The sequence below is a fragment of the Aythya marila genome (genome assembly GCF_965140915.1).
Source record: "Aythya marila genome assembly, chromosome: 15".
NCBI classification, from domain to species: Eukaryota; Metazoa; Chordata; class Aves; order Anseriformes; family Anatidae; genus Aythya; species Aythya marila.
Genome location: NC_139056.1, coordinates 17,385,328 through 17,409,753, shown reverse-complemented (window position 1 = coordinate 17,409,753; position 24,426 = coordinate 17,385,328). Strand labels below are relative to the sequence as shown.

General features: G+C 50.0%; 1 protein-coding gene across 3 annotated transcripts in view; it reads right to left on the bottom strand.

Annotated features, from left to right (window-relative positions):
• Positions 1 to 8,008: 8,008 nt before the first annotated feature.
• HS3ST4 (heparan sulfate-glucosamine 3-sulfotransferase 4) overlaps positions 8,009 to 24,426 on the bottom strand; it is a 73,467-nt gene continuing 57,049 nt past the window's right edge. Inside the window, exons 2-3 of one of the 3 annotated variants that reach the window (XR_014318517.1) lie at positions 19,327 to 22,594; positions 8,009 to 8,136 (exon numbers count right to left, since the gene is read on the bottom strand). Coding sequence is in view for 1 of the 3 variants with exons in the window: in XM_082772372.1 (XP_082628498.1) it covers positions 21,958 to 22,594 (637 nt within the window). In the remaining 2 variants the exon portion in view is untranslated. Of the gene's footprint in view, positions 8,137 to 18,549; positions 22,595 to 24,426 lie in introns of those variants that run through there. The other 2 variants (XR_014318518.1, XM_082772372.1) reach the window with 2 other exon arrangements.

Genomic DNA, 24,426 nt, shown 5'->3' with positions numbered 1-24,426 from the left:
GCTCTGCAATTGATGCTTTGCACACTCTGAAATGAGGATGCACTGGGAAGAAAAGAGCGTCTGTGTGTAGTGTGGCCCAAGAATGGTGAGGCAGGAAAACTTACCTTAAAATAACTTAGAAAGTCAGTCTCTTTCCTCCTACGGCAGAGGAGTAATTACTACTTTGTAAAGCTTTTAATTTTTTTTTAACACTGCATATAAATACTGCTGCTCAAGAGTTCAGAGGCAGGCATTTTAAATCTAATCCACATTTAACAAGGCTATTAAAGAAAATGTTTAAGCTGCCAGAACTTAACTGATTACAATATTTAATAAATCTTACAAAAAAAAAAAAAAAAAAAAAAAGTCTTTTAAAAAAAAAGGCAGCAAGGAGCCAAGATCACATGGCTTTTATATATGCACTACTGAGAATGCTTTAATGGGAAATGGAAACCCAAAAGATGCAATAATCCTGCCAAAAAGGCCCGCAAATGTATTATAAAAATGTTTAAAGCTCCATTTAAGTTTTTCTAATTAACTTGATAATGACACCAGCATCCCCTCTCTATCAGCCTCCTGGCAGATCAGATGCATCTTGATTGTTAGAGCAATCTTAAGAGTGTGAGAAAAGTGAGATTTTTTTCCCCTTTCCTCCAGGAGCCTAGGGCAATGCTTGCAGCTGTCCTGCGGCACTCGGATTGTGTTGGCTGCAGTTGCTTGGCTCAGGGTGGGAAGGTTTGCTCTGGGGAGCAGCTGGTGCCCTGGGCAGGGGGTGCCCTGCTTGCCTGCTGCCTCCAGCAGCTGAGGTCTTTCTGCTGGTAGTCAGCAGAAGGCAATGGCCAAAAGCTGCTGCTGTCGGGTGCTCAGGGCAGGGGCTGCGGAGCTCCGTACAGCTCTGGTCTCCAGAGGGCTGCAGGGCTCTGCTTCCTGGGGATCTCAGGTGGAGCAGGACTCCGCCAGGCAGCCACCCGTCCGCCGGAGTTCTTGGCCCACTTCTGTAGGCCATGCCCCATTCTCATGGACAGCAGGGGCCCTGAGGGGTCACTGCCACTGTCCTCAGAGAATCAGGCATAGGCTTTAACAGCATCTGTGCCTGGTTGGGCTGCTGGGGTCAACCCAGCATGTGGATGGGGCAAGGGGAATCTGGTCTCTGTCAAGAGGTGTCAGCCCCAGGGGAGCTTTGCTGCTGCCCTTGCCAGAGCAAGCCTGTTTCTGGTCTTGGTGCTGAGAGAGGGGAAAGGTATTTGAGAAAGGCATCCCAGTGAATTAGTGTAGGCATGTTTTGAGACTGCATTTCTTGTTGGCTGAGTCAGAGAAATGGCCCTGAGCTGCAGTATATATTCTGCAGGAGATATTAACTGTAGAAAATCAGAGGTCAAGGCAGAGTCATATAATTTCATGGTTGAAGACTCGTCTGTAGCAGAAACCTTGCTGATCAGGTGTTCGGTGTTGTGGGGGAGTGCCCCTGAAGGAGCACTGACTGCATTTGGGGCTGGGGTGTAGTACCAAACACCCAGTGAGCTCTGACCCTGGCAGGAGCTGAGGGCGGGGGGCATACCTGCTGCCCTGCAAATCCCATTTCAGGCCTCCCAGATCCCCGCATCTGGGCATAGATGTGCATTGCTGCTGCTCCTGGTGCCTGTGCCAGGGGAGGTGTGCTCTTGCTCTCAGCCCGGGCAGAAAATGAGGGTACAGAAGCAGTGCTGAATCTCTTCAGATGCCCCCTGGAATGGACCTGAGGTCAATAGCTGACTTCCAGGGCTCCTGCTGCCATTTGCTGCCTGGGGCCAGTCTGATCCAGGCTTTTCAGTAGCAGGTGTTCTCCTGAGCTTTTCATCTATATTCTTTGTCTCTCGTTCCCTCTCTGCAGCTTTCACATCTCAGGGCAGCACAGGAGAACAGCTGTGGTATCCTGTGGAGTCCCCCCAGAGCTGCAGGGGGAAATCCTCCTCTGCTGGTGGTGGTGCCTCTGTTTGCACACCAGCCTGCCTGGCCGCCACCTCACGCTGGGACCTGCTGCCATGCTGCTTGTCACCGTGTCCCAGGTGCTTTGTCAGGCTGCTGCCCGGCAGGCGCAGCTTCTGGAGGAGCTGTGTGTGCCCGGGCCCTGCTGCCTCTTGCCCCACGCCTGCTGCAGCCGCCGGCCCCAGCAGCGCCCTGGGGAGCAGCACCCTGGTGGGGATTCCTCACTGACAGGAGACTCGGCCGCTGCTGCATCTGTTCAGTGCGGGCTCTTGCAGAGCACGGTATTTCGATTGGAATGGCACGTGATATGGAGCCAAACAACTCGCGGAAGTCTGTTACATCAATGTAATTGCCTTAATCAGCCAAACTTGTGATCTCTGCAGAAGGAGGTAGGGACTGCTTGACAAGACCTATTTTCTATTGCTCCGTGTGAACTGGACTTATCCCCACCTGTTAAATCTTTATGGGTCCCCCCCCCAGATTTTCCTATTATTTTTCCCTTGAGACTGTGGTTACTCCCCAGTAGTTTATAAAATATCTCTGACTCCCCTAAGGGCAGATCTTCTGTTCATCCTTTCTAAATATCAAGGTCCTTGTTAGTCTCCTTATTTTCCAAAACACTAATTTATTTCCCCTTGACTCCAAACCTGAATAGAAACAAGCAATGGGGCTAGGCGCTTTGCTTCTACCTCTTCCAACGTTTCATGGAAGTGAATTTTTCAGGCACGGGATATTGTAAAAATTATCACTATTTCTGTGACAGCCTCAGCTAGTAACTGATTGCACGCACTTATCTGGGTGTGATAAATGAGCATAGTGGTTCTGAGTACTGACAAAAGTAACTGCTGGATGTGTGGAGGAGGTGCACACAAATCATGTATGTACATTTGCTGTGCCACTGGAAATAAGACGTGCCATCGCTGGAGTTCTTGTCACCAAAAGTCTGTAATCTCCTTTTCTTGAACCCTATGAGGATATGTTCTGCTATCCTATACCCTTTGTCTGCTTCCTAGATCTCATCCGCTTCCTAGATTTCCTGTCTTTGCTTGCACAGGTGATGATTTCTTTCCCTCCCATCTGTGTATACACCTCTATACCCAGTTGCACTCTCCGCATCCCTGTGAGACACACACTGTGTCTCAGTTGCACTGTGAGAGTGCAACTGGGTATAGAGGTGTACACACCTTTCAACCAATGTTATTGTTTTCTGCCTCTCCAGCCACCTGCTAGCCAGCCCAAGCACAACTGGACCAGGGCTGTGAAGGGGAGAGAATATGTATGGGGTGTTGGGACTGCATGTCCTCACTGCATGCTCTGTGGTGACAGCAGCACGTTGCTTGTGTGCCTTCGCTATTTACATAGCTTGCCTGCAGAAAGTGATGGATGTGCTTGTAATAGATGTGGGGCCTGCCAGATGCGTGGTCACAGCACTCCTGTATGCCTTTAGAGTGACAAGTACTCAGATGCTTTCTCGTACTGTACAAATTGTCTAACACTTAGATCTGTCAGACACAAATTCATTAGCCAGGTATGTTCTGAAGATATGATCTCCAGGGCTGACCCACGCTGTCTGTAGACTCTCAGGCAGTGATGATGCTGGCCTGTGGGATTCTGCTGCTCTCATGTGCTGCTGCTGAGCACAAGCTCACCCAGCCTGCCTGTTGCCTCCTGATGGGGTTTTATTTCTTCTTTCTCCTCCAGCTCAGCACAATTCGATTTGCTCTGCCACATCTCACAGCAATGTTAATCTGCGTTATTTAAACTGAGATTTACTACTACTTCAAGTTTTAATTTGGAAACTCTTTCTAGGACTATAGATTTGTTTTCTTGCTATTTTTCAACACTTCATTCCAGCAGCGATATCTTACAGTGCCGTGTGCTCATCTTAGGCTTCATGCAACAGCTCTTTGCAGTGTGGTGTGCCTGTGCCCTGGGCTTGGCTGCATGAGCTTGGAGAGCAGGGGTAGGTTTGGTCCTATTCAATCTCTCATTGCTCAGCATACTCTTCCTCAAAAGACAACTTTGTGTGTGATGAGCAGGATGGCTTGGTTCTGTGTTGTGAAGGGTTTGCTGGCTCCACAGCCATCCAGACTCTGGGTGTTTCTAAAGTGGCTTTGGAGGCACCTTTGCAACATCTCTGCAGCCACTTGAATGTACCTTCAAAAAGCCCAGAAAAATGAATGTGGGTCTGCAGCATGTGTTGCTGTAGGCTTTGGGTGAGATGCTGTCAGTGCAGGATTAGTGCTGAAAAGAGGGGAGAAAATGACTGCTGTTTATGAGTATCTGCTGTCCCTGGTCTGGGCAATATAAAGCAGCTCTGACAGCACGTGGCTGACTTGACAACCATTGAGGTATTCGCCTAATGCAGCAATTCCACAACTTCAGTGGAATTCATAAAATGTGCCTCAACAGATTCCCTGAATCATCGCAGCAGGATGCCTAACCCCCATGGAGAGCGGGAGCGCAGGCATTCCCGTTACAATAATAATTGTATTGCTGAAGCATGTCTCTCCTGCCAAGGGCCTAGCAGAGGCGATTTTGGAAGGAGGACCTAAGGAGGAGATGCTGCAGCCAGACCGGGTGGCGTGGGGGAGTGCCCTGCTGCAGCTGCACCCCTGCTGCTTCTGGAGGGGGGCTGCTGGGTCGAGGTGCTGAGGGGACTAGGAGCTGAGGGGATCACTGTTCTGGTGTATGGGGAACTGGGGGCATCCTGCTCAACAGCCCTGCCCCAAACGCCTGTTGGAGCTGCAGCTGGGAACGAGTCAGTGCCCCACGGAGCCTGGGGAGCACCAGGGCTGTGGTCACAGGGGCCGGTCGGATGTCTCTGTGTGTTCTCAGGCACTGGCCTCACATGGAGGAAAGCTCCGTTAGCCACTTCTCCGGGAAGAGAAATAAGCCTTCTTAGAGATCTACAAAATGCTGTCAGTTTATACAGAGTGGATGGTGATGTGGCTGTGCACATCTCCCCATGCTGATACTGATGCTCTGGAAGTGGCAGCTCATGACACAGAAGGGTTTTTCCTGCTGGGATCAACCCACAAGCTGGGGAACGAGTACGTTTATTTCATGGGCATCCATGAGATCCACTGCTGCTGATTTTCCCACTACTGCTACAGGTTAATCATTTTGCAGAAGCACCTTGCTGCTCTGAGACAAAGATTTTTTGCTGAAAACCAATAGAAGACCAAAAGAGGAAAAAATCTTTTTATTTTAAATAAGTTCTGATGCCAGGCTGCACTTGCTTGTTGACCAGCATCTCTGTGGGGCTGGCTCCTCTGGATGAGCCCTGTGGCACTGGGGTCTGGGCACCCCCAGGGCTTCCCGCTGCTCCCTGTGCTGCTGTGCAGTCTACACCCCCAGGCCTCCTGCACCTGCAGGGGCACTTGTGCTGCTCAGGCTTTGTTAGTGGCACTTCTAGTCTCGGTATGACCTGGGTGGTGGTGATGGGGTTCCAGCCATGCCTACATTTGTTAAAGAGGCTTCATGTATCATATGGGGTAGATACTTCGAAAAACAAGAGATCAATGTGAGTGTTGAGCTACTTTATTGGCTCGTTCACTTATTAGTGAATGTGGCTCCCTCCTTGCTGTTTGTGCTCAGAATGGATTTTTATTGCTTAATTCTCTGTAAGTGAAGTGCTAGCAAATTGTAAAATCCTATTGCTTAACATGTAGCATTAAGTATTGAACTAGCAAAAGAATCAATTACAGGTTCGGTCACTGATTAGCTTGACTTTTTATGGAATTTAACGTCAAGTCTCATTATAATTCTGCTCTTTAATTCAGCAAATACAGCACGTGTTGGAGGGATAATGGCTCGGAGTGGCTCTGCTCCAGCTCTCCTGCTGCAGTGTGCCAGCGAGATGCTCAGCACCCAGCTTCAGAGCAGCCCTGTGAAGCCCCAGGTGGGGAGACAGCAGCTGAGCCGTGCTGCTGGGCCGCCTGCTCGGGGCTCTCTGTAAGGACAGGGCTGACCCTGAGCCAGCAGCTGCTCCCCGCCCCTGGGGGCTTGCAGGTTCCCCAGCCCTGCAGGAGACACGTCCCAGCCTGAGTCTTGTTCTCCATTTCTCTGCCCTTATTTTCTTGTCTGTGGAGGAACCAGGGTCTGTCTGCAGGGTTCAGGCTGCTTGCACCATGCGCCCTCCTGCACACTTCTCCTGCTCACTCGACTCCTGGTTCCCTGCAAGCTGGTGAGAGGGGGAGCTGCTGAGTGAGCAGCTTCTTCGCTGAGGCTTTGTAGTGTGCTCTGCAAGCATGGACCAGCACCCTGCCACACGCACCGGAGAAGAGCCCACATGGTGTACTCTGCTGCAGTCAGACTTGTGGGTATTGCATTGTGGTCAAAGGCTGGATACAAAGTAATGTACATTTGGAATCTGAAATACTGATGAGCCCCCTGAGCTTCTTGTCCTTTGGGAAATGTGCAAGGAATGGCTGTGAGTAGTTTACAGGAACCTTTCAACAAAGGGCAGGGCTGGTGCCATGTGGCAGGAGACACGGGCACATCTGCAGAGTCCATCAAAGACCTTAAATCTGTCTGGCTGCTGGTAAAATATCAGCGTAATGACTCAGGGCAAGCGAGGTATGAGGAGGTATCTGAGTCCAAATTAAAAATCCTAGCAGAAACATTTGAATCAATTGTAATCGGAGTGCAGTCTCTGCTGGAAGAACTCCAAGGAGGGAGCTGCAGGAATGCTGCGGTGCGCTCTGGCACAGGGGGCTCGTTGCAGCTGCCCAGCAGAGGGCTGAGCCGTGAGGGGACAGCCCCCTCGTCCCTCTGCAGCCCTCAAGCTGCAGGTGGAGGTGACGGAGAGCTGCTCTGCCCTGCACACTGCTTGTCCTGTGTGCAGCTCCTGCCCTGCTGCCACTTTGGGAACGTGTCCCTGTCCTAGGGCTCCTTCTGGCCCTGCAGGTCGGGGCCCCCTGGGGCCAAGACACCCCTCCCCCTGTGCTGCCCTTGTTGAGGGACAAGTGCAATTGGATTTCCAAATTACACCAGCTCTGATTAGATTCAATATCCCTTTTCTCTAGCCAGACAGCCCTTTAATTCCTTTTCTTTCGATTGTGCAGGGACCCTTCTACACACCTCAGACCCTTCGGCAGGAAATCTTTGCTGTGCAGAGGCTGCTGCGTGCTGCCGCTGCAATAAACGGGAGACACGGCTCCAGCACAAGCAGAGGAACAGAAGCAGGTTTTCCCTTCCAGCACTGAGGTTTTTGGAGGCTCCTTCTCGTCTGGATGAGCTTATCCCCCTTCCAGGAGAAGCTCCTCTAGCATACTAATTTATATCGTACTCATGCAATCCCCTTACATCCTGAATGAGGATGGTTTGGGAAATTAAATTTTGTATGAAATGCATCAAAAATCCGATGTCCTCAAGCAAGACATCTGTTTTTTCATCCACCAAAAGGGAAGGCATAACCAACCGGAGCAGCTCTGGGGTCAGCAGAGGGAGAAGGAAGCACCCCTTTGCTGCAGGTGCAGGGGCCGTGGTGCTCACGTCCCAGCGAGGACAAGGTTTGGTCGGTGTCCAGCATCCATCGGAGCACGGCGCCTGCCCGGGAGCAGTGGTGGCCTGTGGCCATGTTGCACAGTGCCTGCGCGGTGCTTGGCATGTTCGTGGTTCTCGGCAAGTAATAAATAACAATAATGATTATGAAAGCATTGTGCATGTGCCCCTAGGGCTCTGCAAAAAAAAAAAAAAAAAAAAAAAAAAAACTTTTACATTGAAAGCCAAATGTAACATTTTCCCCCTTGTCTAATTCACAAAATATGCCCATAAAAACAATAATTTATATGTACAAGGGCAATTCCCTAGGTATTAAACCAAAGATTGATAGCTCTTGACTACCCTGTACTAGTAGAGAGTGAGACCCAGTGGAATTCCCTGGAACTTCGCATGAGTGCAGAAGCTTTTGGTGTTTGCATACACAAAAATCATTAAATGCAATGGTATTTCCTGCCTGGGATTAAACTCTGGGACAGGTCTGGTGCCACACCCAGCTGCATTCTCCGAGCGTGTTCATGTCTTCCCCAGGCTCAGGGACTGTCTTACCCCCAGATTTTCAGGAAAGAGCTGAGAGCAATCGCTTCTTCCTTTCTTCAGGCTTGACTTTCACATCATAGCTTTTCAATGTACTTAAATCCGTGTGGTGTTTAAAATTCAGCTATGTTTGTCGGAATTCAATTACCCCTGAAGATTACACAAAGATTATCAAAGTTGTAAACAGCAGAATATGCTCAGAGATCAATGAAGCGCAACAAAGACCATATTTAACAGGAGAAATAAAAGTAAGGGCATGCTGGCAAACTCTGACAGTGGAGTGTAATGTTGCATCATCGCGCTGAAGGTTGGAAAGTAATTGAAATCTATGTTATAGCACAATATATCCCTGCACAGATTTGCAGTCATGGAGCACAATTTCAGCTCTAATATTCAAGCAATTCATTTGGTTTAAGCAGACACAGGATCTGAGTTGTTCTTGTTAAGTGTCGGCGTGGAACATCCGTGCAGGTTGCTCAGCGGCAGCAGTGCTGCTGCCCACACGCATCCCGAATTTCCCTTCGGCCTGGCAGCCACCCCAGGGCACAGCGGGTGCCTCTGATCCCACACAGGCAGCTCCCCTGCCCTGGGTGCTGCCCTGCTGCTGCCACAGGAGCTGCTGCCAGAGGAGCCTGCCGTGGCTGTGAAGCAGCAGGTGGATGTGATGCAGGAGCCTGGCTGCCAGCCCCTCTTCCCGGCAACGCTGCGCTCTCGTAAGAGGGATTTGTTTGCTCCAGGGGCCGTGGCCCTGCTCCATGGGGACTCCTTCCTTGTCAGCACCCTTCCTGGCCACGCCAGCTGCCTCGGAGCCCCCCGCAGAGATCTCCTCCAGCCAGCCGCACCTCCTTTGTGTTCTGTGGCTTTCCATTGTCATTCTGGATGCAACGCGGCCAGCTGATTTTTCTTCGCCTTAATATATTGCCACTATAATACCAAGTCTAGCAGAACAATGAACTCTAGAGGATGGAGATACCTTCCTCCTGTTTTGCAAACTAAACATAATTTTTATTTGTGCTCAGATTTGTGGCTCCTGCAGGCGGAGCACGTGGGGCAGGAGGAGGGACCCACAGGGCAGGGAGCTGGGGCCGAACCACTGCTGCCGCCTGTCCCCGTGGTCCTCAGCAGCATTGACATTCAGAGGAGGATGCATCCTTTTGTCAAACACTACGGGGGGTTCAGAAGAAACCCTTCAACCCAGATTAATTACTGTTATCTGTACCCGCTGGGGCCCGGTCCACCTGCCTTCCTCTCGTCTGCTGCAGCCAGAACATACCGAAATTCTCATTCCCTTTCTGCTTTTCTTTCTCTCTCTCTCTCTTTCTCTCCCTCTCTCTCTCTCTTTTTTTTTCCTATTTACTTCTGCTTTAATCTGCATATTATCATCAGTGCAAAGACCTCTGAAATAACATCTGACAAATGATGCCTATTAAAAAAACCTCTGCACTGTCCTCTTTCACCGCCTTCCAATTTGGACTAGCACTATAACTATGCATCAATAGACAAGCAATATTATGTTAAGAACATGATAAAATACCAGCAGCTTCATAATGGCAGCAGCCAAATGGTAATTTCTGCTTCAGAAATTGGTCATTTATTTTGCTGGTCTGTTCTTACGTTCAAATTAGATGAAGTTTAATATACTGTAAAATTGAATGTATTCTATCCTTTTCAACAAATATGACATGTATGAAATGATTTATGGGTCTTACAAACCTTAAAATGTTAAATAATCTCCTTTTTCCTGTGCCTTAAGTCAGTGATGCCAAATACTTTAAGTACAGAGAAGCAAAACTTTATTAGCTCCCATCCTGATCATCACTTTATTTTGCTGCATTTACAGAGGCAGGAACAGTATTTAACATATTAGACTGAGTTTAGAAGCAGCCATATTAATTGGTACATTAATTTTACCCCATTAACTGTAATTGGTAGGAAAGCGATTCTTCCTGGGTGAATGTTGTAATTTTTGTTCTAAATTTTTAATAAAGTCACAATGGTTCTGCAGATGCCTAAGTGAGGCTGCTCCATGGACCCAACCCTTGCGCACCGCCGGCCTCTCCCCGGGAGGCACGGGGCTGCCCCCACGGTGCTGGCATCTCCCCAGGGTGGGAAGTTTGTCCTAGTCTGAGCTGAATTTAATCTCTGAGTTGCTTGCAGCACAGACAGGAGTAGGGGCTCCTTAAAAGCATGAAGGAGAAGGGAGACAAACACACCCTGGCTGGCAACACCCTCCACAGGTCCGTCCGGTGTCCCTGGTGCCGTGTGGGAGCCTGCAGCAAGGTCCCTGCAGCACTGCAGGGTCTGAACGAGCCCGGCTCTGACCCCCTTGGCCCACCAGTGAGCTGCTCCCCCAGCAGGTGTGAAACTAGGGTTAACTGTCTGGATGGCTTCTGTAGAAAATTACTGACAATATACAAATCCCACCTTGATTTGAAAATAGGCATTTATACCTGTTAAACTTGGTGTGTTCAAGTGTCTCGTGGTGTCCGAGGCTTGTGGCATTCAGCTTCAGACAAGGCTGGTGACAGCAGCTTCTCCAAAACATGGGGAGGCTGGTTAGATGGAGGCAGCCCTGCCCTGCCAGGTGTCTTAGCTACAGGGCAGGGAGCAATTCACCCTCTGCAGCCTGCAGCACATTAAACCTTCTCCTAAGGTCTGGCCCCAGATCCCAGGGAAGCTGCCGGGGCGGCTGCCCTGGCTGTGCGGTGGGGTGACGGAGGATGTAGGAGCAGCTGAAGGGCAGGATGAGGGTGACATCCTCCTGGCTTACAGGAATTTAGAAGCAACTTGTCTCCTTGCCCTTAGCCCCTTCTTTTTTTCCTGATCAGCAGTTTGTCCCTGAGTGTAAGCCCAGAGCAATACAGGCTCCTGCAGTCCGTTGGAGCTGCAGCCCTGTGCACCAGGATAATAGAGAAGCCTTTTATTCTGTTTATTTGCTCTATATAATTTTTCCTGCTCTTGCTGACCCTTCTGGGAAGCGTTCCACCCTTCAGTCTCTCTGCTGGGTGCCAGAATTGTTCAGCTTAGGCTATATTTGCATTTCATATCCTATTTAAACCAACATCATCAAGGTCAGAGCATACTGTCGAATCGGAATAGGCTAGAAGACAGCAGTACCTCTCCATGGCACTCGCAGGTTTCCAGGAGCAGTACAGAAACACCACTGCCTGGAGAGTGCTGTGCCTTTACCACAGCTGCTGTCTGCAAAGAGTCTGAGCCAAGCACTGCACACACACACACACACACACCACACCCGTGCCCTGGGGCTAGAGAACACACAACAGGCTCTTCCTTGCCTTACATCCCCTTGTGCTATGACAAGGCTCACTCCCAGCCAGACCCTTGACAGAGACACTGGCCCAGCCCTGGCAGCTTGCTGTTTGGCTCCTAGGTCCAAGAGCAGAGCCCTTCAGCCAGCCACCTGCTTCCTGGGCAAGATGTGGGGATTTTAAGGCAGTGACAGGGACAGACTGCCCGGTGCTCTCCTTGGAAAGGCTGGCAGCTCCGGGAGCAGCTGCTCTGCAGGATGCTGGGTGGCCTGGTCGGATGGCTGCTGGGGACAGCAGGCCAGAGGGCACATGGCACGGCCGGGCCTGGCAGCCAGCCGGGCAGGGAGGCTCACCCGTGCTGCACCCAACCCGTCCCACACGGCGCCAGTGCTGCCAAGTGGGTGCTGCACATCACGCCTGGCCCTGGCCACAGGGGGCTGTGCCCACAGAGGGGGCACAGAGCCCACGTTTGACTCCTCTGTTAAAGTGTCAGGGGAAATTGAATGACAGAGGGAATTCCAAAAAATGGAGTAACCCACCTGCCCCCAGAAGGCAGCTGCATTTATGCCCCATCTCAGAGCATTACCTCAATGCAGAGGCGAATGTGCATCTCCATGTGTGCATGTGTGTTTGTACAAGCATACAGCAGTATGCTGTACAGAGAGCTAAAATATAATGATTTTTGCATCCATGCACAAACAGACTGCTTTTCCTTTCATTAAGGAACATTTCAGATGGAAAAGTAGCTGGATTTCTCATGTGAAAAAACAATTCTGCTGAAGACTGAGAGCTGTTTAGAATAAACGCCAGACACTGTGTGATGGAGACATTGCATGGAGACTTAATGCTGGTCACATCTCTCTTCTCTGCCAGTAAGTCAAGGATGTGTCTTTGCTATTGTATTTGGTGACTCATCTTTCAAATAATCATCTCTAGGAGAATTTTGTGCCAAGATGAAAAAATGCCAGGATCCCAGAAGCATGTGTGTGTGTGTGTGCGCGTTTTCCTCTGAGCACACCCTAGGAGGGAGCTATGGGGCAGCTCTGCTCTTTCTTCCCCACTGCAGGCAAGGTGGAGGGGGCATTGTCCAGTTGCTGGGCAGCCCCTGGTTTGGGCACAGGATGGGGAGCAAACAAACACAAATTCTGGCAGAATGCATTGCTGCTTCTCAGCGGTCCCACTTACCAAGGTTTGAATCAAAAAGGGGGTCAGGCAGCCCAGGGCACCTGCAGAGCCCGTGGGCATGGGGCAGCTGGTGACACACCTGCCATGTGTGTGCATGCCCACCTGCCTCAGGGCTGGAGCTGTGACTGCAGCGAGCATACAGCAGCACCTGGAGGCTTCCCTCAGCTGAGGAGCAAAATATGCAGATTAGCTGAGTAAGTGAAGTGCAGTATGCTAATTAATTCAACAGACTCACTGTTCCATAACATCAAACCTACACAAGGAGGATGTGCTTGAATTAGCTTCCCCTGGAAAACATTTGCTTGCTGCTTAACAAAAAGTTACACAAACTTATTAAACACTTAACAAGAATGTGAATATGAAAGAAACTGTAGGTGCTGTGTGGGCTAAATCCAAGCAGCTGTCCCCAGAGGCAGAGCAGGATTCCTCAGTGGTACCGCAAAGGCTTCAGCAGCAGAGATGTGCCTGTGATCCTGAGATGTGCCAATAGCGTTTTGTTTGTGACCTGGAAGAAACCCGTAGTGTAAATGGCCAGGAAAACAGAAGCCGGGCACCACGGGCTGCGAGCACCACCTCTGTCCTCTCCCTGTCTCACTGGAGTGGTAGCCGCATGCAAAGGTCACAGGGGTGCCAGACACGTCCTTCTCCAGGAAGCTTTAGAAGCTAGTGCACAACCTGCTTCTCCTAAAGTACACGTGTGAAGTGCACTCACATCTAAAATGAAAACCAGCCCCGAATCACACCTGCTTGGGCTGCTCTGTGATTTATCAGAGATAAAGCAGACCTTAATGTGAGACGAGATAAGGGTGTGTATCCATGGTGGCAGTGCACTCAAACACAGCTGTGTGTGAGCACCACCCTGGGGCACTGCTTCTCTCCACGGCCTTCCAGCCATGCAGCCTCTTCCTCCTGCTCCATCTCTGCTGGGCTACCAGCCGACACTTCCATTGCACACAGGTCTGTCTGGACCCAGATTGTTCAATGCTTGCCCAAAGAATCCAAAGAGAACTGCAGATATCACCTGAGAGCACTACCAAAATGACTGATGGGGCTTTCCAGAGCACAAAACAGTAAAGCCCCGCAGCAGGAGCATTTGCTATCACCTGGGTACAGCCGAGAAGAGTGGATGGAAGAGACAGCTTCAAAAACAGGAAGAAAAAAGCTCTAGCAGAAAGGATTTGACAGCTGCAATCAGACCGGGAACTTAAGGAGCTGAGGAAAGAAAGATGCAGTTGGGCAGAGGAGGAAGGGGAGAAAGCAGTGCACCACTTCCAAAGGCATCCTCTGCACAAGCACATAAATCTATATCTCCAGAAGACCCGTGCTCCAACAGCGACCACTGGAGCACCATGAGCATGGAGTCGTGAGTCCATTATTTGGTATGACTCTTGGTATTTCTCAGAGGGACCAGCATCAAAGGAATTGTCACGTGAACCTGGTAAGGCCAGGCTGGATGGGGCTTTGAGCAAGCTGGTCTAGTGGACGGTGACCCCCTCGTAGCAGGGGGGTGAAATTAGATGATCTTTAAAGTTCCTTCCAACCCAAACTATTCTATGGTTCTATGATTCTGTGATTATATGATTCTGTAATTCTGCGATCGTATGAATGGAAAGATTCCCTGAAAAAAATGAATGTCTCAGAGGACTTGCTCTTAGCTGCTTATTCTGCTCAGACAAAATCTTTCAAGAGGGGAGCATGGTCACCCTCAGTGACCTGCATATTCCTTGCTCCTTTCATTAGCTGCAACTTATTCTGAGGATAGATTTCTGAGATAAAAGTGAAATTCACCCATTAGCTTTTCCTCATTAAACCAGAGTCAAGCCCCTGCTGCCTGGACCGTGCAAGGTCCTGGAAGTGCCACGAGGCCGGGGGCTGAGCACAGTCCTCAGGGAGGGCCTGGCCTGGCTGGGGATGGTGTTGGACATGGGCAGGGACGGTCACAGCCAGCACTGTCCCCCACTGGGGCCAGGCCGGCAGCTTCCACGGGCAGCGGGGCCGCAGAGCTGAGCTGAAGCCCTCACGGGGCCATCAGAACCACCCTGGAGGTGCAGCCCCGCACGTGTACGGCTTTGCAGCGCCTTGTATCCTCTGGGAAATGACTCCTGCTGCCCCTGCCGTGCATGGCTTTGCCTCTGCCAGTGCCGGGAGGCAGGCCTGACTGCTCTGTGCTACCTGCTGCTGGGGCGCCCAGCCAGAGCCCCTGCGTGCTTGCTGCGTGGCTGGCCCCACGAGCCCTCCAGACGGGCTTTGAAGGATGCTTACCTTATTAATGGGGTATATTTATAACTGTTTATCTCTGTCCGTTGGGTGGAAAATTGCCAGATGTGTTGCTTGCCTTCATTACACAGACATCTCTCTTGTTGTCTGGATCAGTGCTTTTGAGCAGTGTGTTACCACAGAAAAGCACATTTCTTCTGTACGACGTTGATATTTGTAGGATCTGCCTTACAGCAGTATGGAAAGCAACACCCATGGAGACAAGTCCCCATAAAGTACAAATCTCTGTCCCCTGCTACTCTGGATATTAATGTGGTGGGAGGAAAAGTGAGTAGCAGAGCTGAGAGCTTCCCAATTGGGGGTGCAGCAGGGTTGTTGTCATGGTCTGTAGCCCTGCCAGCCTCGTGCAGGGCCCCAGGGGGCTGGAATCAAGGAGCCCCCAGGACCCAGGATGCACTGACCCGAGGGAGCGTCTGCGGCTGCCTCGGCCCAGGGCCCAGGAGCACTCCAACACCGCCTTGGGGCCTCACACACAGCTTGTAACGCCTGTTGTGGCTTAGTGTTATAGGATTCATTATGCTCTGGGACAGCTGTAAATCTGAAATGGATGTAACTGCATATAGCAGCAATATGACAGCTCCTGTAATTGTTTCCTGGAAGCTAATACCATATCCCTGCTTTGGAAGTGTCAGGAAAACCCACTGTCAGGAAAACCCTCCATCAGAAAAACCCACCATGCTGGCAGAGCACGGCTCACTGGCTGGCCTCAGGATTGGGTTGGGACCTCCAGGCTGACTGCAATGTCCTGGGAAGCACAGAAACCCCACATGCAGAAGAGGCTCGAGAGTCCTGCAGACGTCCCTTCTCATGCAGAACCAAGGAGAATGGCAAAGAATGGATTTAATAGAAAAAAAAAAAAAAAAAACACGTCTCTAAGTAAAATGTTTTTCCTTGTTTCCCATGAAGCAGTGAAATTTCTTTATGGACAAATAGTCAGAGTGGAGTCCATTACACTCCATGCTTTTTGCCTTGAAACATAAATAGCTGCATATCATATAAGTGTTTGTTATGAGGAAATGTGTATTCTAGTATGCTAGAAAAAGTTGGACATTAAACCATTATCTCATGCAGAAAGCTATTGCTAAAGGGAGAGGATTACTTACTATATTAATTCTGTCCTTCACACTCCCATACATCTCTCTGCACATAATGACTTCAGTCACAAAGCGTTGTGTTGCAGGATCTGTGTTCTCTTCAGCTCCTGGTCCTTGGGAGTGGTGCGTGGCACCCCCTCCAGCCCTGCTGCCGGGCCCAGCCCAGGGGCAGTGGCTGTCGGGGGGTTCTTTGTGAAAAGGCTGCCTGTTCCCTCAGAGGGCGTAACTGCATCCTTGCTTGCAACTGCTGCTCTTTGAATTCAGTTTGCTTGGTGGCCAAACGTTCACACCAAAGGTTTGCTGGTGCCAGAAGCCCATCTGCAAAGTCTTCGTCTCTGATGAAAACCTTGTCCCAGGGTGAGCCTGCAGTCACATTTGCATTTTGCTATAGCTGTGCTGTGCTACAATGGCCCAGTATCTTTCTCCTCCACCATCCTAGTGCATCACCAGGTTATAGCAGAAATTTCTGTTAATTTGTATGTAAACCTTTATATGGAAAAGCCTTCTGATCTGGCAGTCTCTATCTCTGTACAAGGTGCCTATGGGAATGCCTGTGGGAAATGCTCGTATCTATTTGGCTAGTAGACCTTGTGTTGCAACTAACACTACACAAATATTCCTGTTAGTGTTTTAAAGCAACAGTGAAGTGATTCTCAGGTTACCTGAAGTTGGAAGAGCTTCTTAAAAGGCAGCAAGAATTTTCTAATCAGATTTTTTTTTTTTTTTTTCAGTGAGTATCTCATAGGGGGATAGTTTCGGAGGTCAGCAAAAAGGGGAAAAAAAAGCAAGCAGAAAGCACTGTGAAAGCTGTGGAAGCGAGAACATCAGTTTACTTCAATGTGTCTGCCTGGAAGAAGCAGGGAGTGAACCCAGTTGGCACAGGGTGCCGGGATGCCTTCATGCCAGACCTGCTGTGCTGCACAGGTGTGGAGGTTACAGGCACCTGGCAGCCATGTCAAGCAGGCAGCAGCACAGGGCAGGGGGCTGGAAAAAGCAGTTTATTCATGCCAGCAAAGTTATAACAGGTCATTTCTGGCTTGCAACCTGGCTATCAAAATAACCCTTGCATTGCTCTCTTCCCAGGCTCGGTTATTAGAGAAAAGCTCTGTTCCAGTATGTGAGAGCTAAAGGGTGGAGTGCTTGCCTGATGCTCTGATTTTGTCTGGTTGCTGATGTAAGTGCAGAAACCTCAGTGCTACACACAGGATAGAGTAAAGCAGTAAGCAACAGGGTCTTATATCATCATCTTGTATGTTATCCTTATTCAAAGGGCTCTGTTTGAAACCTGGCACCGACATATACAGAACATGTTGCATCTTTGCTGGTACCTCTTCAATCTGGTTTGCAAGACATCCTGGAGGATGTGACCTTGGAAGGCAGGCAGAATATCGAACCTGCATAATAAGAGCATCTCTGCATCAGTGGCAGCCTGTTGGGTACAGGGCAGTTAATAAATAATGAGGATGTCAAAGATAACAGCAGGAAAGTGGGATCAGGTAGCAGCTTTGCAGCCAGCTTTCTGACAGCCTCCTGGCAACGTCCAATTAAGAGGCATGCCTGCACTCGGCCCAGTGCAGAGCCCGTCCGGTGCGGGCTTTGGGGCACGGGGATGCCGGCACGCAGCGCACCCTGCAGCAGGCTGTTTTGCAGCACGTGCCCAAGGAAGGTGGCAGGGAGCGTCCAAACACTTTGCAGAGCTATGTAGGTCTCCCACGAGCCTCTCCCTCAGGGAAGTGAAGGTCTGGGCTCACCTTCTCGGGGCTTGTGGAGAGGAGCAGCAGGTGGCTCCTGGGCCCGTGCCGAGGCGTGGAGCCGCCTGCTCGGGATTGCCGCCCACGGGCAAGCAGGTGTTTGTTTCGAGGGGTGGGTTTTATGGACCCACAATTCAGATATTAGGAATCTGGCTACACTTCAGGTGTAACTGATCTACTGATGGCTTTTTAGACATCTGGTAAGATGGGACTGGCTTCCAAACATCAAAATCTGCACCAAAATGATCTTGATTTGAATAATAAGTATTCCATCATTGTTTGGTAAATATACCCAGTGTTAATGGTGCTTAATGGTGCCTGTAATTGGTGTCTAAAGTTATTTAAAAGTAAATTTACTAGAAAATAATTAGCAATTTTATAGTTCACTACTTCCTAATTTTGTTGATAAAAGTTTTTCAGTGGTTTTATCAGATGACACAATAAGACCATGCTGTCAAATAGCTTTTTGCAAGCTAACAGGAAATTGTGCACACAAAATAAGATAAAAAAATTTTCCCCCTAATTTATTTGCCTGGCAGCCAGCCCTCTCTCTGCCTTTATTATAAACTGATTTATCCTTAAGCAGTGGCGAGCAGAACTTCACAGACACTGCTGGGGCATCTGTTCCTTGTGACCTTGGCAATGAACCCTGAGCTGCGAGGCCAGCGAGTAGGGCTGCCCTCCTCTTACCCCTCACAGGACACGTCCTGCTGTCCCCAGCTGAGGCTGCACACTTTGGGGCCATCTCCCCTCCCAGGTGTCTCCTGCGGCAGTGAGAGCAGTGGCTGGCACCGTGCCTGGCCTGACCCTAACGCCCCATGGTGCCTTTCCCATGGCCTGTTTGGCATCAGGGATCCACATCCCCAGGGGTGGGGTCATGGCTGGCATCCCCCTGGGCTCTGCCACCCACGCTGGGCTTGTGCTGCTGCGGGGCCAAGGAGGGACGGAGCAGAGAAATGCAGCTGCTACAACGTTTTATTGTTTAGAGTTGTGGGTTCAAGTGTGAGGTTCAAGATGTTCATATTGTTCAGGTACAGAATGACACAGACAGACAGAGACGTATTTGGGACAAGGTGACAGCACAGCAGTGGGGTTTCAGAAAAGACTAACTCTCCATTTTCAGTCTCTGAACCATAAAGTACCAGCTTTTCCAGAACAATGAATCACCCAGTCTGTGTATAAAATTAAATATAATTTATGCTTTGCTAATTGAAATCAAATACAAAATTCAATTTCCTGTGTATTATAATGCTGACATTTGAATAGTTGAAAAAAAAAAAAAAAAAAGGAAGTATTATTAACCCGACTCTCTCTTTTGGCAGGCCACTCTCTGGCCAGATAGAAAATAATTCCTCTGTCAAAGTGCTGCATTAGCAATGCAGACACAGCCCCTCACGTGGCAGACAAGGGCCACAGGTGGGGTTATGTCTCAGAAAACAGAACAAAACCCCACACCCCAGGGAGCCCTCCCTGTGCCACTTGTAATCCCAGCTGCTCACATGCAGGGAGTGGGGCTGCTCCTGGCTGTTTAGCATCTCTGCTCAAGCTTGAGATTGCAGCGATATAAAAAATAAACCTCTGCATATATGGCAAAAAGAATGAGGATCCAGAACAGGGGCAGGAACGTGTGGTGGGGCATGGTTCATTGCAGCACCACCTGCTCCCTGCCCCACTCCCCTTGGTGAGCCCTCGCTGTGTCAGGGAAAGGGCACAGAGCTCAGCTGTGCCCTGTGCTGGGGCTTCTCGCAGCTCTGGAAAACTCACCAAGTGATGGGGGTGATTGTCCTTCATCCGAGTGCAAAATGGAAGCTCCTCGCAGGCCCAGCCACAAGCCAGATGAATTCCCTAACTGGGTGCTTCATTGGGTCATAATTCTCAGGCAAACACACATTTTCAGATCTCCTTTCCCTCCAGCAACAGGCATGATGAGAGGTGTGATGGCAGCTCGGTGGCAATCGGGCCAGAAGCCTGTTCCTGAAAGAAGCCAGTCTGAGCTGCCCCGGAGCCACGGGGCCACGGCACAATGCCAAGGGCCGGGGTGTGCAGGAAACCTGGTGGGTTGGGTTCAGTGTTCCCAGGGGCTCGCACAAACTCAAAAAGACCTCACTCAGAGACCTTGCTCCAGATGAAGCTGCAGATGGGGCTGAGAGAGTCCAAGCTTTGGCCACGGGGCAGATGCGCGGTGCTGTGCCATTAGCCACTAGCAGCCACGGTTACGAACAGCCACCAACCCGTACAGCCGATGCAGTGAGCGGGACCACGGTGCGCAGCAGCCTCCAGCAGCAGCGAGGACCGCCAGCCCAGCTGGGTGCTGGGCCACGAGAGCTGCTGAAAGACTCCACTCACGCCATCAGCCTGCACCCGCCCTGGCTTCAAGGTTGCAGCGCAGCAGGAAGAGGGGAAATTTCTGGCTGCTGGGCCTCAAAATAAAGCCCTAGTCCTCCAGCTGAATTCACCGGTCAGCTTGCAGCAAATCGTGTTACAGCAGCTTTCACTTAGGAGATGACATGGCATCTTAATACATGTGAAATACCGTAAAGTTATTCCTATTATATACTTCCAATTTTCATGTAACAATCTGGGGATTTGAGGATCTGTAAAAAAAAAAAGTTATGTCAGGAACTGTTTTTAAATCTAATTGGGGTGATAGGAACTGATATCAATTTAGCAGGGAGTTTTGTGATGCCCCTCCAGAACAGGCCATGGTGTAAATTTTCAAAACGAATTCAACTCTTTCTTCACTCAGTCCAAGGCACCAGCACCACTTTATAGTGCAATGAACCACGTGACAGAACGTGAAACCCAAAGCAGGTTCAGCTCATTACCTAATGTAACAATAATTTCATTTGGTTGGTTGGATCAATAGGGTTTTCTCCCCACCTTTACCAAAATTGAGTCTTGGTCCTCCTAAAGCAACCTCATACTGCATCTCTGCTGCTTCCGAACAGCCAGGGACCTGGCATCTGTGAGGCAGTGGGAGATGCACAACAGCCACGCTTGTCCTAAGGCCACTTGTAAAAAGAGAGTAGCTAGCAATATTTGAGTGGCCTTAGTAATCACCCATACAAAGGGAACACTTCCACAATGGTAGCTCTGCAGTTTTTTTGTTCCCTCTCTGTTTTTTTTTTCTCTCAATAATGGACACGGAAAACAGTGGCTGCTTCGAAGTGCTGTTGTCTTGCTCTCCACTGTTCCCAGCATGCAGCTTGCATCACATTGCTGGAGGATTCACTTGTGATACAGGTTTATTTTATAGTTGCTACCAGGACTTGCAAATTTGGTTGAGCATATGACTCGGTCATTTCCATTAGAAAACACACGTATGTTGTTCAGAGCAGTGCTCACCCTGGGAATTAATTGCTTTTTTGTAACAGATTCTGAAGTAGAGATGAAGGCTGCTTCAGGATTATGCAAACCCCATTGTCAGCAGCAAGCAGCAGGGATCTGATGTGCAAGGTGCAAAAGTACCGCAGTCCCTGGGCCCCGATGGCCAGACCTGTGCTGTGATGACAAAGCCGTCCCCAGCACCTGTGCCCTGCAGTGACAGCCTGGGGTCCCACTGGGAGCACCAAACCACTGGCCGGGACACCACACAGCGCCCACAGCCCAGCCAGCAGGTGCTCTGTGAATGACCTCAGGATGTGGTTTGGCAGAGAAGAACAGGGGCAGGGAGAAGGCCCCGATTCTGATCTTACTGAGCATCCCCATAAATCAGAACAAGTCTCTTCTGCCAGTGGAGTTACAGCCATCAGTGAGAGGAGAATCGGGCCCAGGATTTTGTGGCACTTGGTAAATACTAGTTTTAGTGCAACAAGTAATTGGAACATCTGGTGCAAATGAAGTTTCTGTACATAGTTCCTTTGCAGCATAACTGGCTTTATTCCTTCCCCACACAAATACCAGTGTGCATGTGAATGCACATCCTGAATTTACCAGATCTCATGCTGCTGCTTGACCAAAATCTTAAGCCAGGGCAGGAGAAATTGAATCTATTGGTTTGTCTTGTTGCTGCTGGATTTTATGTACCACCTTCATGCTCAGCAAGTGGCAGCGGGACGTGCTGGTCCCGCCTGCCTGGCCACAAGGAACACACCAGCAGCAGAACGTGGACATGAAGCATCCCATCACCTCAAGGAGCTTTGCTCTCTCCACCTTCTCCTCCTCCCACCCACTCCCTGATCCCCCAGGAGGGGAGAGCCCAGGCCTAAATGCAACCTGGAGGTGATGTGTCACTGACGTTTCAGACCTGGAAATGCTGTTCACCTCTGGCTGCAACCTTAACCACGCAAAACTCTTGCGCTTATGAGACTGAGCCTTTAGCCCTGGGTGAGTTTTGGGTCTCTAATGATGATTCACATCTCAAAACAGAAGAGCTTTTCTCCTGATTTCTTGGTTCTACTTATCACTTTCTTCCTGCTCCCACTTGAAATCTTGGCCTGTCATTTGGTAAAACATGACATTGAATGGTTTGTAAAACTTCCGCAGTCTGTGGATGACGTCAGGGTCTATTTTGGGGTGAGTTCGACCCTTGGACTTGCCCAAGCACCGGGGAGCACTACTGTCCTCTGGCTTCTTTAGACAGGGGAACCCCTTGGTTTTATTAAAATAAAAGTGTTTCTCTGTCACAATCCTCTTGAGGCCTAAAAAATCCTGGACCTTGGCCATCTCCCCAGCTGGGTCAGTGATGAGCCTCTCGCCACTGACAAAGAGGATCTGGGACAGAGGGAAATATTGGAGCCAGTTCTCCAGGTGCAGTGCATAGATGCCAATGCGGATGGCACTCCAGGAGGCATCGATCAGCCCCAGGGTCCGGTTCTTGAAGGCCAGCACCTCAAAGGTGGGGATCTCTGGCTTCTTGGAGAGCGTCTGCGTGTAGTCCGAGATGGCGCGGGTGACCGGGTTCCTCACCACCACAATCAGCTTCGTGTCCTTGGCCATGGAGTGAATGCGCCGAGGTGCCTCGTTGGTCACGAAATAGCTGGGGGTCTTCTCCATGGTGATCTGCCCATCCAGGGTCTTGGGCATCACGTTCCTGCACAGAAGCACAGGGAGGAGCGGTTAAGCAGCGGCCAGGCATGGGCAGACACCTGGGGTCCCCTCCTGCCCTGTGCAGGTATGGGCAGGACATTCAGGAGGAGGAACACTGCAGGCCCCAGGGACCAAAGCACTTGTGGTTTTGTTTCTCCTCAGCCCCCAGACACGGTGGGCACCTGAAGTGTTAAATTAGCCTTGGTAACACATTATACAGTCAATTCGCCATAGGCAAATGTAGACAAAAGTTAATTGACAATAAACCTGTACAATACCTGTCTGTTCAGCAAGCCATCTGCTTCCATTTGCTCAATTAAGTCTATTCACTTCAGAGCCTTGTACCGGAGTGGTGCAGTTAGGATTACACAAGACCTTTTTGTTATGATGACATGCTTTTAAATGTCTCAGCTAATAAAACTTAATACAGAGTAAGATCCCCTGCTTCTAGTACAATAATTAAATTTATTTACTATCTTGTGTGTGAGAAAGAATGACTTTTCTTTTATCTCTAATTCACATGCTCTGTCAATAATTAATTGCTGCTGGGTTTTGAGCTTCCTGTGCAAGCACTTTTATTAGCCAAAAGGAATTTGCCTACTGGATAAATTAGCATGTAGCAAGACTTTCCTGGATAGCATATTACCATATTGTAAAATGAAAATCCAGCGAGATAGCATTTATATCTAAGAAAATGAAGAGGTAAATGCTTGTCCCAACTGCCCCCAGTTGAAGATTATCATAGCAAGCCGGAAGGTATTAAGAGATGTCCCCTGCAAGTGCACTATAGCCTCTTTTGAGCCTCACGAGCTGCCGGGTGCCAAGGTAGCTGGTGGCAGAGCGGCAGTGAGGGCGGCCCACGGGGCGTGCTGCAGCAGTGAGCAGCGGGGGCTCCCGGCGGCCGAGCCCCATCCCACAGGGCAGCCTGGCACAGCACCCCGCAGATCGTGGCACAGCACCCTCTGCACCGAGCGCATGGGGCTTGGGTACAGCACCAGGTGATGGGGCAGCAGCCGCAGCACCCGCACATACACCCGTGTCTGGGAGCGCTTGCTGTGCTGTGTGAGCATTTGATACTGCAGTGTGTGTGTTTAAAGGCTTTACAGGCACAGTATTGACTGCTTTCTAAGTGCGTTCTAACAATATTTTTATCTAAATCTTTTCAAATACTTGTGCATATGCACACCCACATGAAGTATAGTTTGTTTAACCTTTTGTTTGCTAATTTGTCCTACGTGCCCACTGCCTTGTGGGGCTGCTGGGCCGGAGACGCAGCAGGATGGGGGGATTCAGCCTGCTCCTGCCCTGGGCTGCGCAACCCTGCAGTGCCTGTGGCATTCAGCAGGGTCTGTGGCAATGGAATGGAGGGAGGTGCTCCGGGCCTTGAAGGATTTTCCCTTCGCATTCTCACTATTTTTAGTTCAAACATATGCTGAGGAAACAAAGTGAATGGCTGGAAATGGTTCTGTGAGAGCAGCTTGGGCACCAGCGACCGCAGCAATGCTGACGTCAAACAGCAGAGCACTCGGAAGCAGTCATTTCATGGAATAACACAGCTGAAGACTGTAAGCAGAAGTGTCTGTCAGACGAGGCCCAGCTAAATTTGCCTGTCACTGTGCCTTGTATTTGTGACTGCTAAATGCTACTGGTCGCTTCAAACCTCTCCATTATTTGTGTATTTACAGCTGGTGTAATCCATCCAACTGGGCTTGTTGTGTGAGGTGCTGCAGGAGGCAGTGGGAGTCTCCTGACAGGACAGGAGGAGGTTCTGGGGCTGCCAGCAGCTCGTCCCCTCTGCCGCGGTGCCCGGCACGGAGCTGCCTGTGTCTGCAGCCC